Here is a 25,142-nt window from a genome sequence, read left to right on the forward strand (position 1 = left end):
GTCCCTGTAGGTTTGTCTGGGCTAGATAAGACCCCCACCCGCCTCCTCAGCCCCCGCCCCCATTGCTCCTCTGCAGCGAAAATGGGGAGGCTGCTGCTGTGAAGATGGATTGCCCAACTGGTGACACTGGTTCCCCCTCTGCCGGAGCCACTGTGGAGTGCGAACGCCATTAAGGCAATTAATCTTCAACAAAAGGGGCTCACTGCCACCTCATGTGGGTTAGCAAGTTGGTGTGCAGGTGCAAACTCAAAGTCTGCTCAGATCATTTGCGAACCTTGCACAGACAGAATCTCCGTGTGCCAATGGAAATTAAGACTCATCTTGTGAAATGTGGATGTAGTTTGCAGTCATTTGGGACAATTTTGTTTGTTTCACACCTATCGACACCACCCCTTTGGTATTGGCTGTGCACAATAATGTCATTTGGTTCCAGTCATTTTATGAACTTGATATCCAATCTATTTTTAAAAATGTATCTTGATCCAGATGGTATTTCGTGCAGCCGCTTGACAAAATAAAATGGAGTCAATTCATGCCAGAGAAATGTAGTGACAGGCAGGAAGACTTCAACACTTTCCCATTGGATAGCAGAAGGTCCTTAATTAACCTGCACATCCACTTTTTGTGACATTTGTGTTTGGCGGTGACGCTGGTGAGATTTTTCCCAAAAATATTTGCCTTGGGTTGGGAAACACTGCTTCCGGGGAGAGAAATCAAACGGTTGTGTTCAAAGAATCCTACGGCTTGTGTCGAGTGAGGCATTGACTATCCGCCCCCTCCCCCGCCCCTCCCACACCCAAAAACATTTCATTTTAAAAACACAAATGCGTCTGATTTGAAAGAAACTGTATGCTTTTCAACATCTAAAGCGCAGCAGGGAACGCAACAAACGAATCCGCCTAAAAACTCCTCTACAGAATATTTGTTTGCATTTATTTAGAACCTCGCTAGCTTTGAGAAGAAAGAATGCAGCTGTTGTTGCCATGGCAACCATCCAACTTAAGTGGTGAAAGATAAACTCCTATCCATCCATCCATTTTCTCTCCCGCCTGCCTAGCATTATTATCTCGGCGATTTCAAGAGCAAGCACGCTCATTTAATCCTAAAATATGACCGTATTTATCCCAACGCTTTTGTTCTCTGCTTTAATGGATATTTGAAATAATATAAAATGAGGACAAAGGGCAAGGAGAGTAACATGCAAACACTTCAGTTCTCACCAAATTAACTTGTGTCACCTTCCAGAGAAATGCGGACTCTCTGTTCATATTATCCCAGTTGAAATAGTCACGATGCGGTGAGGGAGGAACGTGCAGCCAAGCCGTCACAGGTGAGTGGAGGGCATCAGTAGTAAAACCGCTGTGCAAAATTTCCATCACTTTGTTTGACAAGCAACAACACCGCTTTGGATGTATGCAAAGCCTGGCAAGACTCCGCGCTCACGCAGCACGGCTGTCCGAGTGGAGTCATGCTTGCGTGCTGACAGCAATCGGATGACCCCCGTGTGCAACGAGGCACTCGGGCCGGACGTCAAACAAGAGGGCAGGCCACGTCTCTCCCGATATTGAACGTGCGAGAACCTCATGATGGCTGAGTTATTTGTGAAACTTGGAATTCTATCAGATGTTTAAAAAAAAAGGTCTCGCCAACCTCGCATCCCCATGAAGGTGAAAGTACTTGATTTGCACTTTGGATTGAGTTAACAGATGGCTGCTTTGGCGGGTAAATTAAGCACAACTTCGGCCTCCTGCTGCTTTTCCACTTTGCTGCTCTGCAAATGTGCTCACACGTCTGAGGACTGCATCACAATCTCCCCAGGATGACTGTACTGTTTGATGATTTCTAAGTCATGTTATGATTGCGTGAAGAAATATATATATCGATGTAGTTGTTCAAACCTGGGGTACTTGACCCTGATTCCCCTCTTTCAATGCCAGCCAGAAAAAAACTGCCAGCCAATTTAGAGCATTCTGGCCAATCTATCAAGGCCCCGCACACAGAAACACAGAAACTCTCAGAGACTGTCAAATGAAAGATTTGACCCTCTTGAGTATCTTTCTACCTTATTGCATTTTTTAGTAATCAGAAAAAGAACATCGGTTGGTTTCACCCAAATCATCGAATCTGGACCCAAACTTACAATGACTCACTGGTGTCAAAATTTAATCTTTGACAAAACGTAGAAACTATTCGCAGGCTATTTAATAGTAGTCGTATTCAGTAGTGTGTGCGCGCGCATGGGTGGTATGTGTGTGTGTGTGTACATTACGTCATCACTTCTACTTCTAAATTTAAATGATCTGCATCATCTTCTCTCTCTTTTCTTTGTAGTAGGTTCAATGTAACATCTACTTTGATAAATCACAAGCTGCTGGTAAAGGTCTAATTTCTGGAGGTCTGCCATGTTCATAAGCATCAAACATAGTTTTGATACATGGCGACATCATTCAAAAGAGACCAAATACTGAGATCTGCTGGCCATCGATTTTTTTTTTTTTTACTCTCCTAACTGAATGATCAAACCAGTGTTGGGGAAGAATTTTGTCCACCCATTGCCAAAATAAAACATAGTTGACGAGAATTAATGTCGGCAGCACTCCTCATTAGGATTCCAGTTGACACCATCTTAAATCAATCGCGCTCAGATTTAATCAGAAATGTAATTTGTGTACGTATTTAAAAAAAACAAAAACATTTCTATTTGTTTAATGTTGGTGGTGTGTAATAGACCGACACAAATATCGGAAAGGACCAGATGGTGACGAATTGAAGTTTGCGCTGAATGTTGGAAGTGGTAATTTGCTGGGACTGCTCTCCCTCTGTGCATATGCACGAGGATCCGGAATGTTCACGTGTGTGTGTTTCAGCATTTTACATTATAGTCATGATAACAGAGTGTCAAAAATTAATTCCCTCCAGTAGAACTAATGACATGTTTTTATCCTTATCCTCAGTGAAATGGTCTCAAAGGCACGTTTAAGCCCCAGTCACCCTAATTCCGAAATTTCATCATCCAATTTCAACCTCTCTGAGTGGAAACATCCATATAAATCCAGATGAACGATGGATAAGGGAAAATAGGTTAAATGCTTATTTGACTAAATTGGGTTTAGAACACTATGCAAATGATGATGGGTTTTTTAGGTTTTTTTTGATCGGCTGGTGACCATTCCAGGGGTTACCCGGCGCTTGCCTAGCTGAGAATAGACTTTTACTTTGGAAATCTTTTAATTAAACAAGGTCTCGCAACCACTAAGCCGATTTTAAAATCATTTTCAATTAATTATTTTTTAAATTATTATTATTTTATTCATTATTATTCGTTGTATGGTTCCATTTTTGTGGAAATTGTGCATTTAAAAAAATGGTGCGTTGAATTTACCCAATTTTATTTCATCGGCTGGTTGCACGCAATCAAATGATCTGGATCCAGATGTGAAGCACCCTTTGTCTTTCATGTTCAGTCGTTTTGCTCTTTAACATTTCGTCCAAAAGGATGCCCCCTGTGTGGGATTGTCCACTTTTATGATTGTGGAGCGACAAGCCGCCAAAGTCTTTTCGCAGACACATTAAAGGACTCCAAATGGTTCCGTTGGGGGAGTTACGGTTCAGGTGGTGGAATGACTGTCTCGCTCGCAATTTGGGGAGAGAGTTGCTTGTGAGGTTGCGTGATCTGTGTGTGAACAAGCTGTTGACTTTCCTTCGGTGAAAGACGCAAGTGCCGTAAGGGTAAAATGTGTCACCTCAATCCATCCTATTTTACACGTTGCTTCCACCACCGAGCGCCAATAAGACGGACGGCACCCTAGCGTGTAATTTCAGGCTGCATTTTTGGAACGGCATTGGTGCGAAACACAAACTGCTCTGCTGCTGTCGCCGCCTTAGATTCGATGACTGCCACCAGTGACGACTGGTGTCATTTTTTACTGACCGTCCACTATGTCACAATGCCCAAAAGCAAACCAACATATGCGGCGACTTGTTAACGTGACGTGCTTGGGCAGCGCTGTTTATGCCGTCAGATTTGAAAACAAACCAAAACAAAACTATCTCCATTTGAAAGACAGCGACGAGATGAACTGTGGCGAGGAAGAAAGGTGTTCATTGTCACTTTGTTTTAATGAGCCAAGTGTGTCTGCACCCTTGGAATAATGAATGTAACGCTTTGAGCAGATGGCTCATAATAAATGGTTGGTAATAAAAGGTATACTTCCATGGAAACGAGTCTGATTGATGTGAGCGGGTCAAAATCTAGCGGCTAAATTGGCCATTAAACTACGATTGTGTTGGTTTTAATGTAAAAATGTGAATGCTGAGCGGTGAGGCGCATTGAGAGCTTTGGGGAAGCTTGTCGTCGTACTATATTGTACAAACCACTGGTTTGCGAACATATCCGTGATTGTAGTTCCATTTAGTTTATGCCCGAGTTGCCGACAATATCGAATCGTAAAACGTAAAATATGTGGTGCTTTTATTTTGAAAGTTCCGCTTTTTATGCGCACGCGTGTGGACGTTTATAATAGCAATGTTGCGATCATCAGCTATAGTTGTGTCTGTAGTTGGGGGTTGCGCCTGAATAAAAATGTAAGTTGACATGCGTTCCTTCAGCAGTGGCAAGCAGGCACAATGAAGGAATACAGACGATGTTCAACATGACAACCAATGAAAATGTCAAGTCTCAGACGTCCTGTCAGATGTCAGTCATTCCTTGATTTACTGTAAAATTCACAAAACGGGTATGTAAGCCGAACCCCCCCAAAAAATAAAGTTGACACATTTTAGGATTTGGCGGCTGGACTGCCTTTTACAACGGCAAGGTCAATAGCCTTCAACTTGAAGGCTGCATCGTCGGCACGACGACGTATTTCTGGCATCGTGACGACTGCCACTTAGGTAGAGTGCAAAAGTGCAAGGATTTGATTTGAAAACAGGATGACGCTTTGACAAAGCAAAGCATTTCCTTGGGAAATAAATGCACATATAATCCACATCATTGTTTCACGGTACGGATTTCGCGGTGTAGTTAGTATATTGCAGCATTCCGCTCCGAGCAAAAAAGGAATGCCACTTGGAGGCAAAAGTCTCGCTGTGTTTTCAGGGTAAAAAAGTGGAGCAGTTACCTTTGACTTTGTTGGAGCGCTTCACTGCCCTTCCTCCAAGAGATCACACCCCACGGAGACATCTTGGGTTTGCACTCAATGAGCATATCTCCGCCAACCTTGACCAACGTCTGGCTCCTCAATTGGTTGTGGGAGAAATCTGGTGCAACAGCTGAGGCACGGGGGCAAGACGTGTTATTTCATTTCTAATGCAGCGCATTAGTGGTCTGCTTTCTCAACAATTCATCACATAAGCACACCAATTTTTTCTTTAGCTCCATTTCAATTCGAGAGATTGCACCTTCTTTGGTGGCATTGTCTCCCCCCGAACTTTCTTTTTTGTGGTCACCGAGCTTCAACGAGGTTTGGATTTGTCCCTTCTCTCAGATGACAGATGTTCTGCTTTTTTCCTAAATCTATTTTCAGGCCAGATAACAGTAAAGCTAGTTACAGTCGCGGCCTTGAGATTGTGGTGAAGAAACCGATATAAATTATTCCTGCAGAGGTTACGTCTTAAAGTTAAGGCCATAAAATGGAAAGAAAAACACACCACCACCAACTTACAGTAGACATCACATACTTTGTTGCAAAACAGAAGAAGTGCAAATGTCCCAGTTTCAAAAATAGAAGAAACAATACATCCTGCTGTTCACAGTGAGCTCCCATTGAATAACAACGTGAGCGTTATTTTAGTCTTTTGGTTCAAAAAAAAAAAAAAAAAAGCTCACCCGTCAACAGCAGCGCACGTATACAAAAACCTTCACATTCACACCTACTGTACGACTGACATTGAGAGTCTGAAGGCAACCTAACAGGCATATTTTGAGAACGGAAAGAATAAGCTCCACAATCTGAAGTGAATTTCAAAACCGAGACCTCTGATTGAGGGATTTCAACTCAACTCGGCCTTGTGGTAAGTTGAAAGGGTTTGCGCAGTCTGACACCAGTCCTTGACATTTTGTTTGCAGCTCCACCACTGCACTCTGTGCGCGGACTCCAATTATCCACATGGTCGGAATGGCCTTGTTGAGCCTGGCAGCCCCACGCCGGACATTTGTCATATTCATATTCACGCGATTGACTTGATCATATTGAACCAGCAAAAAAAAGTCACATGAAATCCGATATTATCAAGACGGCTCTCAAACAACACGGGGTCGACGGTCTGAAATCGGAAACAGGGTGCATTTCTGTACGCGTCTCAGCCGGCCTGTCAAATCTGCTGGAGGACTCGTTTCACACTTACAGTCTAATTGCTGCCACAGCAGACATACACGCAGTGATGAAGGAGCAACGCCCTACAACGTGATCACAAAAGTGCGCGGCTCTGGCCATACTCAACGATTTATAGCAAAGACTGAAAGAGGACGTGCAAAGACACATTTTTTTTTATTGTGCGTAAGAAGTAGCACACTGACAGGCCTGCAAAAGTTACCATAAATGAAGAGTAAAAAAACAACAACAAAACAACAACAACAACTTAAGGCTATATTATCTCTGTTTATACCTCTACGTTGTTTTCGTATTGCTCATTCTTTCATGTTTGCATTTGGCATCGCCAGCCTACGTACGGATGCGCACGTCATTACCGCGGCGACCCACGCAGACGAGTCCATACAGCCCGCTGATGTGCGGAAGCGTCAAATTACATCCGATCACTTGCAAATGACGTGAGTCGAGCTTCACGATGCGATCCCCAAAAAAATCGGACGAGCCTGCAGTTGAACATGTAGCCAATGCGTCGGAAGGTTGCCGACCAATGACAGGAAGTGCAGAGTGACAAGCCTCACACGTTAGATGAATTGCGCTTGCAAACAGAGAAGCTCAAGTACGGTACATCACTATCGGCGAGACGGTGCCCAATAACTGACGGGGCAAAGGTCATCTGGTAAAATTGACCCAAGGAAGAGGATGGTGCAAAAAGGAACGAACGCATGCACACGCGCACCCACAGCCACAATCGCACGATCTTACCTATAACTCGTAGTTCGGCGTTGGAGTAGACCTCGCCATACTTATTCCCGGCGACACACTGGTACATTCCCGTGTCCGACAGGGTCAGGCGACTGATTGACAAAGCCCCGTCGCTCACCTGAACGCGCTCCTGCGGACATAGACGCATGCCATTAATGCGCCGAGTTCCCACAGCTCACCTACATAAAAAACAGCCACGGGGCCAATGAATTATGCTCTGAAAATAACAGACGTTGCAATAAATCTCCCGATTTCATCACTAATGAAGGGGAAGGCTTGGGTGGATGGAGGCAGGCTAGCAGAAAATGACCCTAATCAATCTGCATGTTTATGAGAGCGAAATAAAGCCAAGTCCTATTTATATCAGCGACTGCACCACAGGTCCCGTTTCCCCTCCAGCGGGAGGCGGATATCCATATCCGAACATTGCTCATTTGCACCCTGCACTGCATTGTGGAAACCGGTGTACTGCTCCAGATTTACCTTTTGGGGAGGTGGGATGGGCAGCGAGGGGGCACCACATTTTTTGTGGAAAACTGATAAGTGTATCTGCCACTTACTCCATTTTTTGTGTCAAAAACGAAAAAAAAAAAAAAAGGAACTTGTGTCAGATTTTCGCCCGTGTTACCATCCTGCATTGTGAAAATTATTTTGAAAATTCTTGACACGTGCCGCCTCTATTTATTTGGATCTTTTAGGACCTTGGTTTTGTTTGTCTGCTCGCAGGAGTTTTGCACTCAGTCGATGAAATATCAAAGATTTTCATAAAAGAGATGACCGGGCAGGATGAAATAAAATCCTTGAAGGATCAACCTATGAATACTTCAACAGTTTTGATTTTGATTCCCCCCCCTCCCCCGGTAATTTTTTTATGCTCATTTTTAGGGTTTGCCTAATGCTGCCCTTTAGTTTGGATATTGAATTGGGGCTCACACAGACTGCAGGCTCTTAATTGGAGGGCTTTGTAAAGAGCTTCAAGTCCTCTCTAGCAAAACAAGCGACAGTTAAGAATACAAAAAAGGTTGACTGACTCACCGAAGGTCAATCAACTAATAAAGTATTGGGAGAAAGAAAAGCTGTAATTTGATTTCTTAGAAGCGGCGTGCGGAGGCAAGACGAATTAATATAAGACATTTACGAAACATAAGGCAGAGTCGCCTTCACTTGATGGCCAGTCGGCAGCAAAACCAAAAAGGAAAGAAGAAAAGCGGCTCACTGAAGTCATACTTTTCAAGGCAAGGAGAGTGATTGGCGTTTGGGTTTTCCTTCGTCCGTGTAAAGTTGCATGTTGCCTTAATCCTTACCTTGGTCAATTTTATTGATTGTCGAGCAGCTTTCCCTTTGCAAATAGCATTTTTATTCATTTGCCGTTGAAAGAAACCATTCTCTTGTCTACTTTAGAATGCATTCCTGTGTGCCGTACGGTGCGGTGCTGATGACGACGCCCCTACTTGAGGGCAAACACTTCAAATGCGATCCACAAATTATTTTTTTGTGTGTTTGGGGGGGGGGGCGTTCTCAACTTGCCGGCCATTGTTTGTGGTGCAGCGTGCGAGGGGGCGGCGAGTTCGTTTTGACTGTGAGCGATCTAGCACAAACTCTGACCCTTCGCTCTCGCCGTGCCTGCGCAAAGTAGATAACGGCGCACACAAATCACGGCGTGAAGGTTGCTGGAGCAGGCGTGCCTGCGTGTGCCAGCATCTTTCGTATATTTATGAAAAAGAAAATTGCTTTTTTTTTCTTTGTTTGTTCGCCTTATGATTTAGTACTTACACAATATAAATCCGGGTATCCAGAGATCACAGATTTGGAGAATAAAACAAAAAGTGCTTTGCTCATTTGTAAGATTTGCATTCCTGTAGTATCATTCACAAATGGGTGTTGAATGTACAAAACACGTCGGGCCACTTCATGTTTGTAAACCGTGACGATGATCCACTTTCTTGCAGTGGTAGAAAGACCGTGACAAATTTTCTTGCTTTTCTTCATCGGGACACGAGAGGAAAAAATTAGCACGGAGCAAACTCGAACACGTCGTCGGGTTTGAACCTGACTTCAACGCTGACGAGAGCGGCACTGATTTATTGATGGAAACGCGAGACAACAGTTGTGTCCATCCAGATGACAAACACTCGAGGAAAGATTTTCTGCTGAGGCAGAAAGCAAAATCTCTCATAAAGAGCAAATGGAGCATCCTCTGCCGTCTGCCTCTTCTGCTGTGTGTCACTGACCTTTACCTGTTCCATTCATTGCACGTCTGCGGTTAATGGTGGCATTTCAAATAATGTAGCACCTTGGCTGATAAATCCATTCAGCCGTGCAGCCTGAATAGTCATTTTGTGGCTATTTTGAAGGGGCTACTTCAAGGAAAACTGGCCTCTTTTTTTTTCCTTCATGAAGATTTCTTTTTGTCTTTGCAGCAGTGAAGAGATTGTGTTTTTGCTGTTGTTATGTAATTGAAATGATGGGGAATTTTAATGCACATTTTGTATCTTTAAGAGCGACGGCTCTTAGAAAGAAATGGACTGGGCGGTGCCGAATCGGTCAAACGGGTTGTTTTTTTGCAGAGTACAGTACAGCAATATTGAAAGATTTTTGGAACTGTTTGAAAAGATTTTAGAAGGAGATGTTATGGACCACCGTTTTTTGGGGGTATTTTTGATCTTTTATCGTAAAGGACATCATTATATCACCTTATCAAAAATGGTGCACTTCGCTGTATTTAATAGAAAACAATGATCGATCTTCTTGTATTACAATAATAATCATTATTAGTTGAGACCGTTTGAACACAAAAAAACAAATCATGGCTAGTTTGACATTGAACTTATTGATACCCAAAAAAACAATAATAATAAAATACGACTGTGGCTAATAAAAACACGCTGACAGATACGAGTGGATAGAATGAGTTTCCTCCCCCCTTAGAGATACGGCGAGAAGCTCGGTTATCCTGCTTAGAGCCGCTACTCCTGCGCATCGAGCGGAGCCATTTGTGGCATCAGGCTACCCCTCCATCTCCACGATGCCTCCTTGCTGAGTTGTTTTGCAGTTTGGACGCCCAAGGGAACACCCGGGATTCAACGGAAAGACGAAATGAATGGATTTTGTCCGGCTTGGGATGGCCTTGGGATTCAACCGGGAAACGCTGGGGCAAGGGGATCGGTGGGCCACTCCGCTCAGACAGCTGCCTCCACAAAAAAAAAGCGAGTATTCTCACATCTATCTCCATGACTGAATAAAGATGTCGCAAGCACCGTTTGCGCACGGCGTTGAGTATTCACCATCACCGCGAGCCGTTTTTATTAGACGGGCTTCGGTGCGCGTGGGGTGCCAGACTGGGTTCATTCCAACAACATGTATTACAATCCGGCGCTGATCAATATCCTCTGGTGTGTTTGTGTCGCCAGTTTTGCATAATGAAGCAGCTGTTTATTCATTAGGTAGACGCCGCAGCCGAGAGCTCCTGCGGTTGATTTACGGATTGATTTGTAACGTAAAAAGCATGAAAGCGGGTCCTTTGTACCCCAGCAGCCCCGTATGAGACATCTGCTCTTTGTAAACGGAACCAAAATGACGTCCTCAGTTCTACAGTGACACACATTCTCGCATGGCTCACCTCTGCAGGCACTAAGTTCTCTCCGTTTTTCATCCACCTGTAGGAGGGCTTCGGCTTTCCCGTGGCTTTACATTCCCATGCCAAGGAGTCATCGATGAGCTTCTGGACATCTTGAGGTTTCTCAATGAGATGTGGCGGAGCTGAAAAAAAAAACAAAGCAAAACAAAAAAAGTGTGAACTGGTAGTCACAATAGGGTAAAGATTTTGAAGTGATGAACTACATACATTAGAGTGACAAGTTTGCAACAGCACGCACAGGACCGACAATTCGAAATCATTTTTGGAATGGATTTGATGACTTTTGCTTGGTTCATTCAACTAAACAACGTAACCATTATATATACAGGTATGTATATATATGTGTATATATACATATATATATATATATATATATATATATATATATATACATATACACACACAAATGTGTGTGTGTGTGTGTATCAGGGCCTGTTTGTGCCATAAAATGCAAATGATAGTGTTATTAATTACAAGAAGAGAGTTGCATTTTCCTGTCTCTTGCAGGTAAGGCTTGTTAAGAAAGACGTGCATTCGTGGGAAGACAAAGCAAGTGCGACAAAGCTCTTAGTACGTACCAGATGGTGTGTAGGTCACGTTCCTATCACAATGGGGCCAGTGGCAAGAAAAGACGAATGGCGGACTGCACTTTTCTATTTCACAAAGCTCACCGAATGTCACTCTCAAGGACTGACCTTTTGGAGTGTTTTTTTTTTTCTGTAGCCATAAAAATCCTGCTCTAATTGGCTTCTATGTTCCAGTATTTATCTTTCAAAGATGCGCGGTTAAGGCAGAGAGACTTGTATTCACTCTATACACGCGCGTGGCCACACACACATACACGTGCACACACACACACAAACACAAACACACACAGTGGATGGATCTGTCATGAAGTTGTGTGTGTGTGTGTCTAGGGGGGGGGGGGGGCGGCGGGGATTTACAGTAGTCATACAGAAAAAAAGCAAAAAAGACATTTCGCTGCTGCCGCACCAGAGTGCATGGACTATTTCCAATGGAGTCAAGCTGAATTCTGGCAGCATTTGAGAGTTCACAAAACCCATTGAGCCCATCTCCTCCCGAGTCTGCTGAATCGGGCCGGACCAATCAGAGAGTAACAATGTTTGTGGGGGGGTGCCAAAAAATTTGCTCTGTTGACAATCAGCTTGATTCAAAACTCAACGTCATGTTCTTAAAGCTGGCTTGATCCGCATATTTACTTTGAACCCCCCGGACAACTGTTACTCAACGGCATGATGCCATCTGTGCGAATCATGGAGATAACAGGACTCAGTTGGTCAAAGCAAGGCGCATGATGGTCCCCGTCCTTTATCAAGGCAGATGGTTTGCCTTTGGCTCTGTTCGATATTTCCTAATTAGAGGGAGTTTTTCCTTGCCACCATCGCCTGGTGCTTGCTCACACAGGCTTCATTTGAACTCTTCAGTTGTGAGGCGGGAAGTTCGACACTGCTTCATACGTAAAGCGCTTTGAGAAATTTACTGTTGCAAATTGGGACTAAATATTCGAAATCTTCCGGAACTGGAGGGAGAGTACGCTGGCACATTTGAGTTGCCGCTTCCCTGTCCAAAAATTATTTTTTTATTTGTTAATGGTTTCATTTCACCAGGACTAATAGGCATTTTGTGGCCAAAGCTGGAACCTGGACAGGCTTTCACTTGTCTCTGTTCCACCCTCCCCCTCCATTTGTCTATCATGGCCATCCTCCATGACCAGTTTTGGCCCCGTTTTGCACATCGGCTTCGGTTGTACGCTGCCTGTAATACAGCTGTGCACCTCCTCTGGCTCAACTATTGGACACTTTCTCATCCCCAATGCATCGACCGACAATGGAAACTTGTCTATAATATTTAGCCAGGCTGGACAGCATCCTGCCTCTGTAGACACAGATTCCTTCACACCCTCTAATAAAAATAATATAATAAAAAATAATATATATATATATATATATATATATATATATATATATATATATATATATATATATATATATATATATATATATATATATATATATCCACAAGACTGCAGGTCCCGACGTACCAACCTGTGCACAGCCTGGATTGATTACAAGAAAGCCTATGACTCGATGCCACATACATGGATCATTGAATGCTTGGAGTTGTATAAGGTGAACAGGACCCTAAGAGCCTTCGTTGCGAACTCGATGAGGATGTGGAAAACCACACTTGAAGCCAATGGCAAGCCACTTACCCAAGTGTCCATCAAATGTGGCATATACCAAGGTGATGCACTCTCCCCACTGCTGTTCTGCATAGGACTGAACCCCCTAAGCCAAGTAATCACCAAGACAGGCTATGGATACCGCCTCAGAAATGGAGCTACAATCAGTCACCTCCTCTACATGGATGACATAAAGCTGTATGCTAAGAGCGAAAGGGACATAGACTCCCTGAACCACCCAACCAGGATCTACAGCAGCGACATCGGGATGTCATTCGGGCTTGAGAAATGTAGTCGGATGGTGACTAAGAGAGGAAAGGTAGTCCGCACTGAAGGGGTCTCACTCCCTGAAGGAACAATAGCAGACATTGAGGACAGCTACAAGTACCTCGGTATACCACAAGCCAATGGCAACCTCGAACTGGCAACTAGGAAAGCGGCTACGGCCAAATACCTCCAGCGAGTGAGGCGAGTCCTAAGAAGCCAGCTCAATGGCAAGAATAAGACCTGGGCAATAAACAGCTATGCCCTGCCAGTGATCAGATACCCTGCAGGAATAATAAGGTGGCCAAAGGAAGAGATTCAGACCACGGACGTTAAGACCCGAAAGCTCCTAACCATGCACGGAGGGTTCCATCCCAAATCCAGCACCCTGAGACTGTACGCAAGCCGAAAGGAAGGAGGCCGGGGACTAGTGAGTGTGAGAGCCACTATCCAGGATGAAACATCCAAGCTCCATGAATACATCAAGGAGAAGGCTCCAACGGATGACGTACTCAGAGAATGCCTCAGACAATGGGGAACAGAAGATGAGGCGCTGGAAGAGGGACCATCATGGGAGGACAAGCCCCTACACGGGATGTACCACCGGACCATAACTGAAGTGGCCAATCTCAAGAAGTCCTATCAGTGGCTAGAGAGGGCTGGCCTGAAGCACAGCACAGAGGCCCTCATCCTGGCTGCTCAGGAGCAGGCCCTGAGCACCAGAGCCATTGAGGCCCAGATATACCACACCAGACAAGACCCAAGGTGTAGGTTGTGCAAAGAGGCATCTGAGACGATCCAACACATAACTGCAGGGTGTAAGATGCTGGCAGGGAAAGCCTACATGGAACGCCATAACCAAGTGGCTGGCATAGTCTACCGAAACATCTGTGCGGAGTATGGACTGGAAACCCCAAGGTCAAAATGGGAAACACCTCCGAAGGTGGTAGAGAATGACAGAGCGAAGATCCTGTGGGACTTCCAGATCCAGACTGACAAGATGGTAATGGCGAACCAACCAGATATCGTGATCATAGATAAAGAGATGAGACGAGGAATTTTATATGTGTGTGTGTGTGTGTGTGTTGACAAATAGTGGCCACTGTTTTCATGTGACAACGTGAATTATTACGAATGTTTTAATCATGAGCCAGCATCGAGCACTCCCTTCATTTATTTCCCTTTCAGAGGCAGACTCACCCACTTTTGCAATTTGCTTTGGATGAACAAGATACACCTTATCGATTCCCCCATTGGCTTACACTGCTGACAAATGTCTCAAAAGCTTAATTCAAAGCAGGCTCAAAATAAGATTAGAGATTTTTATCACCAGGCTGCAGACAGTATGAGAGGGAGAGAAACAGAGGGAGACAAAAGACATCAAAATGAAAAAGGACCCGCGGCTCACTCTGACCAGCCACTGTGGATCATGGCGTGCTCCCGGCTTGTGCAAGGGAAAAAGGCCGGGAGCTTCCAGAAAAAGTGGTAAACAATGGTAAATAGCCCAAATAAGTTCTTTCTGTGACAGCTCACACACTTGGACTTGGGGGGGAGTAAATAAAGAAAGTGACACTTTGAATGAAATGAAATGCGTGTATCAAACTCAGTTTTGTCGTTCCACTCACACATGCATCTTCCTTAAAAAAAAATACATGAACTACCAAATATAAAGTAGCACACTTTTTTTTCAATGGTTTTTTTTGGGGGGTGGGCACGGGGGGCTCTTCATCAAACATTTGAACTCAATAGGCGAGAGGGTTCAACCGCTGGACTAACCACAGCAATGAGTGAATCCACTGACCCCCTTCCTGTCATTCCAGATGCTTTGGGGGAAGATTATGTCCCTGACATATGTGCCACTGGTCTATGTAGAGAGCGTTTAATAGCTTTTATCTCCAGTGAAGTTGGAAGAACGTCACTCATGATGCCATCTGGTGGAACCCAACACAAAGGTCGCCATCAAGGTCGGAGGCAAGGGCTCAGCTTCATCCACATAAACTCCCTTTAATCTGGATCAAAATATTAGAGGCATCATGACTGGTGGTCCTTAATCATTTTTGATGCGGCGTTAAAACGCATCTCTCTCTCTCTCACATGAGACACGGACTGTGTCGAGTGTTGCTGCCGCGCCCGCCATGCAGGACTGACAGATGAGGGGAGCGGCGCGCGCAGGTCTGCGAATAAGGTACGGACGCGCCGCCGGATCAGCGCAAGAACCTACCGTAAAAAGAAAGCTTTCCTTTGACAGTGTTCATTCCGCGGGAATTCTCAGCGACACACTCATAGGTGCCGGCGTCCTCCTGTTGGAAATATGGAATTTCCAGAACGGCACTTGCTTTCCTTATGTCCACTTTCCGGGGGAAAGGAACGCCGTCCACCTTTCTCCAGTTGACTGAAGGAACTGGGCTGGTGAAAAGAGACACATGAATTGAGATGTTAAAAAAAAATAAAAAAATCTAAATCCTTCATTTTTTTTTTCCGTTAATGGAAGCATTCATTCATGAATCAATTCATGTTCAAAAGTGCGACATTGTTTCAGAGCCAAGAGCGTCGGTCGAAGGGGGTAAAAGCAGGGCTGTCCGGGCTTTTTCGTTTGAGGGGCCGCGTACAGAAAAATGGAAATGGAAATTCGTCAGCTTGTTGAAACACGCTCAAGTCAAAAAAAGCAATGATATGTCGTTTGTATTGTCTAGTTCAGTGATCCCAAACCTTTTTGGTGTCACGAATCGGTTGAGACAAGTACATGCTGTTCGCGGTGGCCGCCGAAAAAAATGGATGGCCGCTGCAAATGGCCCCGGGCCGAAGTTACACTGTGGTAAAGATATCCACAACTATTTCAAAAATACTTCTCTTTTCACTGTATCTTAAAACATATTCAAATCCAAAGAAGGAATACATACAGCATGTGTCTGCTGTTTTGTTTCATATTCCACATCTATTGTTGCCATATATTTAAGTGACTTGTTTTTGGCATTTGTTGAGTAAAAATTAGCACGACAAAAAGTACATCACACAGTTGGCTTGCATGGCACAAAAAAACAACAACAAAAAAACAAAATTGGAATTTATGTTGCAAAAAATGACTCAATTCAAATGTTCATTTATGTTTTTTTTTTAAAGGTTTCTGAATAGGACGAGACTATGCCAGTTATTTCTACATTGCAAACTGAAAATGACAACAAAGCCCCTCGGTATTACGGCATTGGATTGTAGATCCTTGAGTTGATTTTTCATTTTCTAAACGGTTAAAAAAAAAAGAAAACAAGACTTCAATGTAGCAGCCATCATTTGGTTGAAATAGAAGGCACTAAAGAACACAACCCCTTTCGCTTTTCGATGGCCTTCGGAGGGATTAAAGTATCCTTGCTCACACTTAGCATGATATTCCCACAAAAGGTTTAAGGGCTTATAAAGTCTTTCGTACCCTGCTGAATTTCAAACCTGCAGAAATATCCTCTGACCGCGGCGGGTTAAAGTCCGGCGTTTTAACTTTGATCATATGATCTCGCACTGCAGTCTGGGATCCATTCGACTCTATTTTCAAAACGCTTTTACTCGCAGCCACAGCGTTCAGAAGTACCAACCTTGGCTCGAAATGCCACAGAAATAGCAGTTAACACGGAAAAACAAACAAGCGCGATACTTTTGAGGAATGTTTTTCCTTTCATGTTGCGGAGAAAATGTTGAGTCTGATGCAGGTGTTGCCTTACTTGCCCAGCGCAAAGCATTCCAGCTTCACAGTGGATCCTTTGGCGACATGAACCATGTCAGGAAACTGGACTTCAATCTTTGGCTCATATTCACCCATAACACCTGCAGGGAAGTTGCAAATGTCATTGGTGTTTGTTAAACATTTTTTTTTGGGTTGTTTTTTTTTTTTAAACATAAGAACATAATCTCAACTGACAAGTCGTGATCGTTTCGGTGGTTTCTGAAAAACTCTTTTGTATGCCGCCTCTGTTTTCTGTATAATGAAATGTTCTTTGGTCTCCAACTGTGATTTGAGCAACAGAAACCTGCTTTGCTCACATCACTGACACAAAAAGCTCTTCCATTGGAAATAATGAGAACAACGAGACCAAAATACAACTCGTCAACACAGATGTGGTTCAACTGTGACGACTCAAGGACAATTTCATCTTCTGTATTCCCATGAGGCTCATCTCGTGCTGTTGTGAGCGTGTTCCGATTAAACACCATGGGAGATGCCAATATGTCTCCCAAGCATCCCGTCGACCGTGTGTGTGAAGCGGCTCTGCTTAGTCAAAAATCTTCCGCTTGTGCATGGGAATATTTGGGGGACAAATCGAGCGTTGAGACGGTGACTTTTGGGTATCGTTAAACACCCTAATAAATAAACACACACACACACACACACACACACCGAGTTATCCAAGTTTTCCCACTTTCATGTTTAAGATCAAAACCCACACACTCTGACTAATCCTCTTTGACTCACACCACCCACGAGAGCACAAACTGGGTGTGATCAGAGCCCTGCAATCTCAAGCTGATAATGTGCCAACCAAGGCCAAAGACAGCGGGCAGCACCACGTAAGGGAGGCCCTCAAAACCTGTGATTGCAATGCCATACAATTATATGTGCAAAGAGCCCATTCATAAGATCTAGAAATAAAAGTACCTCTGTAGTATGAAACAATATGCACAATATATAAGTTCATATGTTTGCGTCATGAGTGTGCTGAGCAAGCGCATATTACCGTACCATCATTACGGAGCACAAGTGGGGTGAGTGGGCCCTGGACTCGAGTCTTTGTGACCGGGTGGGTAATGACACAGGTGTAGTTGCCCACATCAGAGGGCTCGACTTTAGCGATGTAGAGATTCCCTGTCTCCTGCGAGATGAAGCGACGTGTGTCCTGCTCCACAAACGTTGGGTACTCATTGAAAATCCAGGAGAATTCCAGATCTGTAAAAATAAAGATCATTTTTTGGGGGGTGATTTAGTGGCGAGAACAGAATACAGAACATTACTTATAATATAACACGAACTGTGTCCAATAAATTGTGCATTCAATTTCAAATTCTACATTCACTTTCACAATGGTATGGTCACCTGTCGACAGCTCGACAAAGACACATGAACAACACATGAAATTTGAGTGTGGGGGGTCACTCAAGGGTCAATCTTAGGTCCAACACTTTTTAAATTACACAGTATGTGCTTGGGGAATTACAGATGTCTCAATGTTTTGTTTTCATATTTATTTATTTCTCCGTGTGTTTCTTTTGACCATGAGTCCTTTCAAAAATGTACTTCTTATCAACACAAGCAGTTGAACACCGAGGTTCTGTATTTGCACCTGTTACTAGGGTAGGTTTTACTTCCAAATGCAGATGTCACCCACTCCTCACCAACCGCTGTCTCCCTGGCACCCTTCTTTGCTTCTCGAGCACGGTGAAATGCCATGGAATATGAAAGCACCCTGGTCTATGTGACGTTAATGAAGGCCCTGCACCATTTCGGTGTCGTGAGAGTGACAAGCCAAGCACGGCAGGTAAAAATCCTTCTATTCATTCAACAAGCAGACTAACTTCCAGTCTGAGAAAACTTTATTTGTCGATGGCCGACATATGCTATGCCAGTGATGCACATTTACCATAATGTAGGTGCAACAACCTATGCCAATACCAGTATGTGTAACAAATGACATGTTAGCATCAGTTTCATTCAAAAAAGGCATGTTTTTAAGAAAAACACAGAATAAAGGCCAGCCATTTCAGGAACAGGAACAAAAGCATGGTTGGAAACAGCCGCAATGAATCCTGACAGATGATTATCATTCATCAACTTGAATTTGTCAGCAATAACCGCGCTCAATGGTTCTCTTATTTACATGACTTTAACTTGCGGTCTCGTCACATTTACCCGCTGTCATTTCGCTATTCAACATCTTATGAACGCTTTCTACATGTTGCATAAAGTCTGAATACTTTAGCATAAAGAATGATCAGGACGCATCAAGTTAATGCAGTTTTCTGCACCATGAGACATGAAGCAGATCTGGTGATGTTAATTTAAGAGGGACATAGCACTTAATACTAAGCATGCATACATCCATCCATCCATTTTCTGATCCGCTTCTCCTCACGAGGGTCGCAGGCGTTTTTCCCTAATTGGGTTGCCATGTTGTTGACTGCTATGTCCTATTTACCCTGTAGAGCTTAATAACACCTTGCTGTTTTTTAGCGGGATAGATATTCCACAAGCAGTCGGGTAGGTGCCCTTTTCCTTCGTCATCTCGCTAATGATTGAACATTTAACGCAGCACGATGCAACAGCTCAGGCGGCAAAAGGGGTACAACCATTGCACAGGAGGAAATGAAGCAGCTGATCCTCATCGTTTGGGCCTATAGGGATTAGAAGTTGGTCGCAGTGCATGAGCAGAAGAACACAGAGTGATGATGAAGCAGATGCCCATTGGGATGAAAGGAACTTGAAGGCAAGATCATGTTGTGCGGGGATGTTTTCTCTCCAGTGTGCTGGACTATGGTTGCACCTGCCCTTGCTCCCAAATGAATACACGGCACAACATGCACAGCACGATAGCGTGAGAAGAAAAACAAGCTATGTCAAACAAAAACTCGATTCAATGCATTTTTTATCAACAGAATCAAACATTCTTCTTATTCAGTGCACCTTCCACTGATGTGTCAAACTGCATAGACCAAAAAAGATGAGAGGGGAAATCATGCCTTGTCTTTTCAGACATTCGGGTAATGGTGATTATATGAGCCAAGCATGAGTTGAACAGTAAAAAAAAGAAAGATTGTGATTTCAGTCTTGAGTGCTTCTGAGAGGTCTGTGAATATTAAAAAATAGAGGTCAAAAGCACGATGTCCTCAACGTGGGTCCAAACAAAATTCCTCCGAATAAAACATGTTTCATATCGTGGTGAGCAACTTCAAGAGAGAGGCCTTGAACAACCGGAGTCTGAACAAGCTGGAACTGACTTTCATCAAGGTGGGAGGCCCAGCTTTATTCCTGGTGCTTTCAATTTAACAGCCTCCTTTAACACAGACTTGTGCACTAAAAGTTTTGAGACACTTCTGACTGCCGTCTCCGGTCTGATTTCCAAAGTTGTACATGTGAAACGAATGACAATTACGGCGACTTGCAACGTGGATGTGTGTGTGCGCGCAAACATCGAGTGGAGCACCACTGCGATTCCTCTGCGAAGCACGACGGAATGGCATACGTCCATTCAATTTGCTGGCATCGTTCTGCTGATTTCATGGCAACGGGAGATGCAAGGATGCTCTCTGCGGCCGCCACCAGGGGAGGAGACAAGAACGAGTTTGTTGCCCGAGACGACATTGACCTTTCATCACTTTTGTGGCATGGATCGAATGAATGAACGAACGACGCCATTTCCGAAGTGAAACCGAAAAGGAAAACTTCACATTAATAAAGAAAAGCGAGGCGGAGACACTCCTCTTACTCTGGAGAAGGACTGAAAAGCTTTGGTGTGTCAGCGAGTACACGATTGTCATTTGTGCTCCCAGACTCCTCTGATCTACTGTCTCCTTTACAAGACTGGACAGGATTTCAATGTACCGTGTTTATAAAGCCTCTGGTAGCGGCAAAAAAAAAAAGAAAAAAAAAAAGAGAGACAGTATTTCACAAAGGAAGCAAAGTGATTTCAGTCTTGAGTGCTCCTCAAAGGTCTCCGAGCGTTATGAAATGGAGGTCAGAGGCATTACGTCCTCAACGCGAGTCAACGTAAAGTCACATTTGCGGTCCATTAATGCCTTCGAAAGAGACGCAGCCAGACGGACTCGCACATCAAATGTGCCTGCACAATGTATTGAAAACTCAAATCCAATTCATGTGAAGCATCACACCCTGACAAATACCAACGCGTTTGCACAAGGTGAAGTATAGAAGCCCACCGAGGTCAGGCGGGAGTGATTCGGATCGGCACCGAAACGCCTTTGAAGACAGCAATCGTTGGTATTTGCCGAGTTTTGTCTTCAAATTCTACAATGGCTCCCTGAGAATTTCAGAACCATTCAAACTAACCAGACCGCTGCCAAACGTCATGCTAGAGTGGAGGATTTTTTTTTGTTTTTTTTTCCCCCGGGTCTTCATTGTAAATAAGAAATGTTTCTCAACCGATCGACCTGGGGGCTGTCACATGGGCCATTTAAACATACTGGCATGGTTTTAATATCTTTAAATACACGATCTATCTGTGGGGAATCATATCGTAATTCATAGAATAGCTGAATGATGCCAATACAATTTCTCAAGTTCGTAATATTGACTTAAAGTGGAATCTTGCAGAGAAAACTGCCTCCTCGAGCCACAGTACATTTGGAAGGTTATTTTATGTGTTCAAAGCTGTCAAGGTGCTGTTGCTATTTTCAAACGTGCACCGCAGGCACAACTCTTCTGGGATGAAACATCCACGGGCCCTCGAGGATTTCTTTCTCTCGAAGACACAGACAGCCTGAGGAAATTACATGAGATTGAAGCCCAGCAAGTTGGATCCACACGTGTGTACGGTGTCACAGCCAAAATGAAACAGGTGATACTTTTCCCTTTTTTTTTTTTCCTCCTTCCTTTCACGAGCAGAGAAGAAGCGCTTTGTATGTTTTCAACCCCATCAGTTTGCCTGTCATACCCCACACGCAAAAAGAGCGCCACAGTGAAGTGTAAACTTAAAATAGGCTTTAAAGGAGATTTAGGAGGGCTGTCAATCACATGTCCCCTCGGGGAAATGCGTGCGCGCCCCACTCAGACTCCTCTGTGACCTTTTCATACATGATTAGGAACTCTAATCAACAGAGTGTCACTCCCTGGAAATTCAGCATCTCCCATTTCATGGCGCTGTCCTGTTGCCGGCTGCCTGTCACCATGCGAACTGTGTTGGATGATGTCAAAATGGAAAAGCCTCCAAAAGCGCTGCGGGGGGGGGGGGGGGGATTGTGTTGGAGTGACAGTGATGTGATATTTTTACATCGGGACAGGCATGGGAATATGACTGAAAAGGGATTGGGACGGATTGCTAAAAAGTGTCATTTGATAATCAAAATGAATAATCCTTGGGTTGGGGGTCGGGGAGGGGGGGGCGGCAGGGTTTGAATGGTATACGTCGTGTAATGATGAGTGGAACTTCTTGCTCGTATGCATTTTATGGATGACAAAAGCGGTAAATTCACCGCTTGTAACTAGATTATTGTTTTGTCATCAGCAATAAAATATGAGCATCAAAGTCACTCGCCTGCTTGTTATATTTTTGCTTCCCCGCCCACATCAAGCTCATTTTCTGCGGAGATTGGGCCAAGAGGCCAAATTTCATCAAACTCAGCAATGTTCTACTGCTGATTAGTCAAGAATGGTCAAGGCTGCACTGAAACTATTTTCATTTGGTCGATTCAATGTATAAGTAACCGTAAAGCATAATATACGGGCCTTGAAAAATCAGTCAAAATGGCTGGCACTGAATGAGTGAAATTCGCAACGGAGCAAAGTTGCTCGTGGGAGTGATGGCGTCTCAAAGCACTGATTCAAATATTTTTCCCGGTGCTCAAGAGCCGCTGCTCTGCATGTGTCAAACATCTCCCGCCTCCAACACAGCCGATTCAAATGATCAGTATCGTAATCAAGCTTCTGCAAAGCGTGCTGATGAGCTGTTTGTTTGAATGAGGGTTGAGTGTCGGAGGCCGGATAGGGGGTCTCGGGGGGCGGGACTAGGGCCCCCCTGGTTTAGAGGCTCAAAAAGGCCACGTTGCAGAACAAAGCCTTGCTTTCATTTATATCAAGAGCAACTCGGCAGAAATGGAGAAACAAGACGAAACGAGGACTTGGGTATTCCATTCACACACATTCATACAAGATGGCGAATAAGGCCGTAGAGCAGATGTGACTTCCTGCGCTTGAGCAGGGAACACATTTGAATTCCCTTGAAATGGGTGGCACTCTGTCACCATCCCCACTCGCTTTCCATCTTTTTCTTCTGTCCGAACATGTCTTGCCGCATGGACGGGCACATGCTCCATCCAGAGGCCAAGACGGCTGTCTGCCATGCATAATGTGTCCTCTGAGACCTCCCTTCTGGCAGGTGGTAAGCCACGAGAGCCTTGGGCTTGCCACCACCACGGGAAAGTCTGAAAACATATGGTCCTGAATAGGGATGTGCAGAGGTTTCCCTTGAATGTGCCACTCATTCATGGGATGTGAGGAAAATGCAATGAGGACTTTGAAAATGGCGGTGAGTGGGGTGTTGGTTGGCAGAGTGGATATATGCTCCGAGTATTGTCGTTTGCTGATGCCATCACACCCAAAATTAGAAATATACTGTTCTGTGTGTGTGTGTGTGTGTGTGTGTGTGTATATATATATATATATATATATATATATATATATATATATATATGTGTGTGTGTGTGTGTGTGTGTGGGGGGGGAGGGGGTGGAAAAATTATATATATGAGCCAAAATTTGAATTTGGAGGAAAATATTTCCATGTCAGTTAGCGCAACATTGTGAGAAAGTGCAGTGGTCGCCTCTGTTGATTGAAGAAAATAAAGCAGTTATCATGAAGAATTCTGTAACTATTGAGCGATATAGTTACTGTGAAATGTGAACTCAGAGCTGGGGAAGAACACTTTTACTATGTTTGGCCAAATCGAACACAACAACATTGAATTTTACCTCCAGAATGTGGCGGAGGGCCGCATAACAGAACCACTCCTTGACCTTCTCGGACTGAAACGGAACTTCTTCTGTGGGTTTTGAAGTTTTCCAGGTCTGAAAAGGACACAAAAAAGAATCAAACATAAGGGACTTTCGAAAAGTATCAGAACAGTGACGAATGCTTCCGTTATTTTTTACACTCGACCCAAACCATTTTTATTTGCCGGATAGGAGACAAGAGATCAACAAAGTGGACAACCACAAGCGACATCGACTCGGAAAACAAGAGTTTTTGGGGCGCTTTGGGGGCCAACATCAAAGCTTGGGGATTTGTGAAGTGTGTGAACGGAAAACAGATTTTTCCTGGATGCATTCGGAACAGACGTCATCCCACTTTTACTGGTTCCCACAGAGGAACAAATGGCCCGTCGTTCTATTTCCATTCAAGTCAATTGCCTCCCAACTGCCCAAAAGCATCATTGTGCAGAAGGTTGCACTTCATAGCGTCCGTCAATGTTTACTGACAGAAGGAACAGAGTAAGCTTTGTAAAAAGAAACAACTGGCACAGTTTTAAAACCAAAACCTATTTGTAATCCGTTGACTTTCCATGAAGAAAGTGCCTCACAATGATTAATGGCCTTGCAACAAGTAAAAGTGAGGTCCCATCGGAACACATTAGTATCAGTTACTGCAAACCGCGTCTGACATGACAAATTATGTTCCAGATTAGGTTGATGATCACATTTTAGATGTAGATGCATCACTCTCTCTCTCTCTCTCCAATTCTGTGTGCATATATGTATACATATATAGTTAATTGAAACCCTTTCCAATAAAATGGCCGCGATGTGTAATACAGTATGAACATATTTAGATGCAAAACCATGAACATGTAATACAGTATAATCATGTCGATGAAAAATACGTCGATACAGTATGAACAAAACGGTTAGACAGGAAATGAAATGTGCCTCTTCTCCAAATCAGGACGTGCCGTGCCCTGAAGCCGTTGACGATCATCTTTGAAACTGTCGGCCTCAAACTCTGCCATGGTTTTGTTGCCGTTACGGATGATTATCAAAATGGTTGACTGCCAATTCGTAGTCTCTCTCGGCTGAGCTTGGTCTGGGAGACTCCCTTTTGTAAATTAGAGACAATTTCAGCCTTCGCAGACAGCGAGATTTGCTTCCGTTTACATATATATATAAGATAGATAGATAGATATAAAGGGAGAGGGAGAGAGAGAATCTCGCCCTCGAGCTCTCACTGCATTGTGCCAATCAATCCGTATTAGTCTGTCGA

General features: G+C 44.0%; 1 protein-coding gene across 2 annotated transcripts in view; it reads right to left on the reverse strand.

Annotated features, from left to right (window-relative positions):
- Positions 1-25,142, reverse strand: part of LOC147201857 (contactin-4-like) — a 75,509-nt gene that overhangs the window by 31,106 nt on the left and 19,261 nt on the right. For both annotated transcript variants that reach the window (XM_086117729.1, XM_086117728.1), the window contains exons 5-11: positions 23,858-23,953; positions 17,904-18,107; positions 16,888-16,990; positions 15,399-15,583; positions 10,693-10,832; positions 7,074-7,203; positions 5,121-5,271 (exon numbers count right to left, since the gene is read on the reverse strand). In XM_086117729.1, the coding sequence (XP_085973855.1) occupies positions 5,121-5,271; positions 7,074-7,203; positions 10,693-10,832; positions 15,399-15,583; positions 16,888-16,990; positions 17,904-18,107; positions 23,858-23,953 (1,009 nt within the window). The remainder of the gene's footprint in view (positions 1-5,120; positions 5,272-7,073; positions 7,204-10,692; positions 10,833-15,398; positions 15,584-16,887; positions 16,991-17,903; positions 18,108-23,857; positions 23,954-25,142) is intronic.

The sequence above is a fragment of the Hippocampus guttulatus genome, chromosome 8 (assembly GCF_054856545.1).
Source record: "Hippocampus guttulatus isolate MCC_2025c chromosome 8, RoL_Hgut_1.0, whole genome shotgun sequence".
Taxonomy (NCBI): domain Eukaryota; kingdom Metazoa; phylum Chordata; class Actinopteri; order Syngnathiformes; family Syngnathidae; genus Hippocampus; species Hippocampus guttulatus.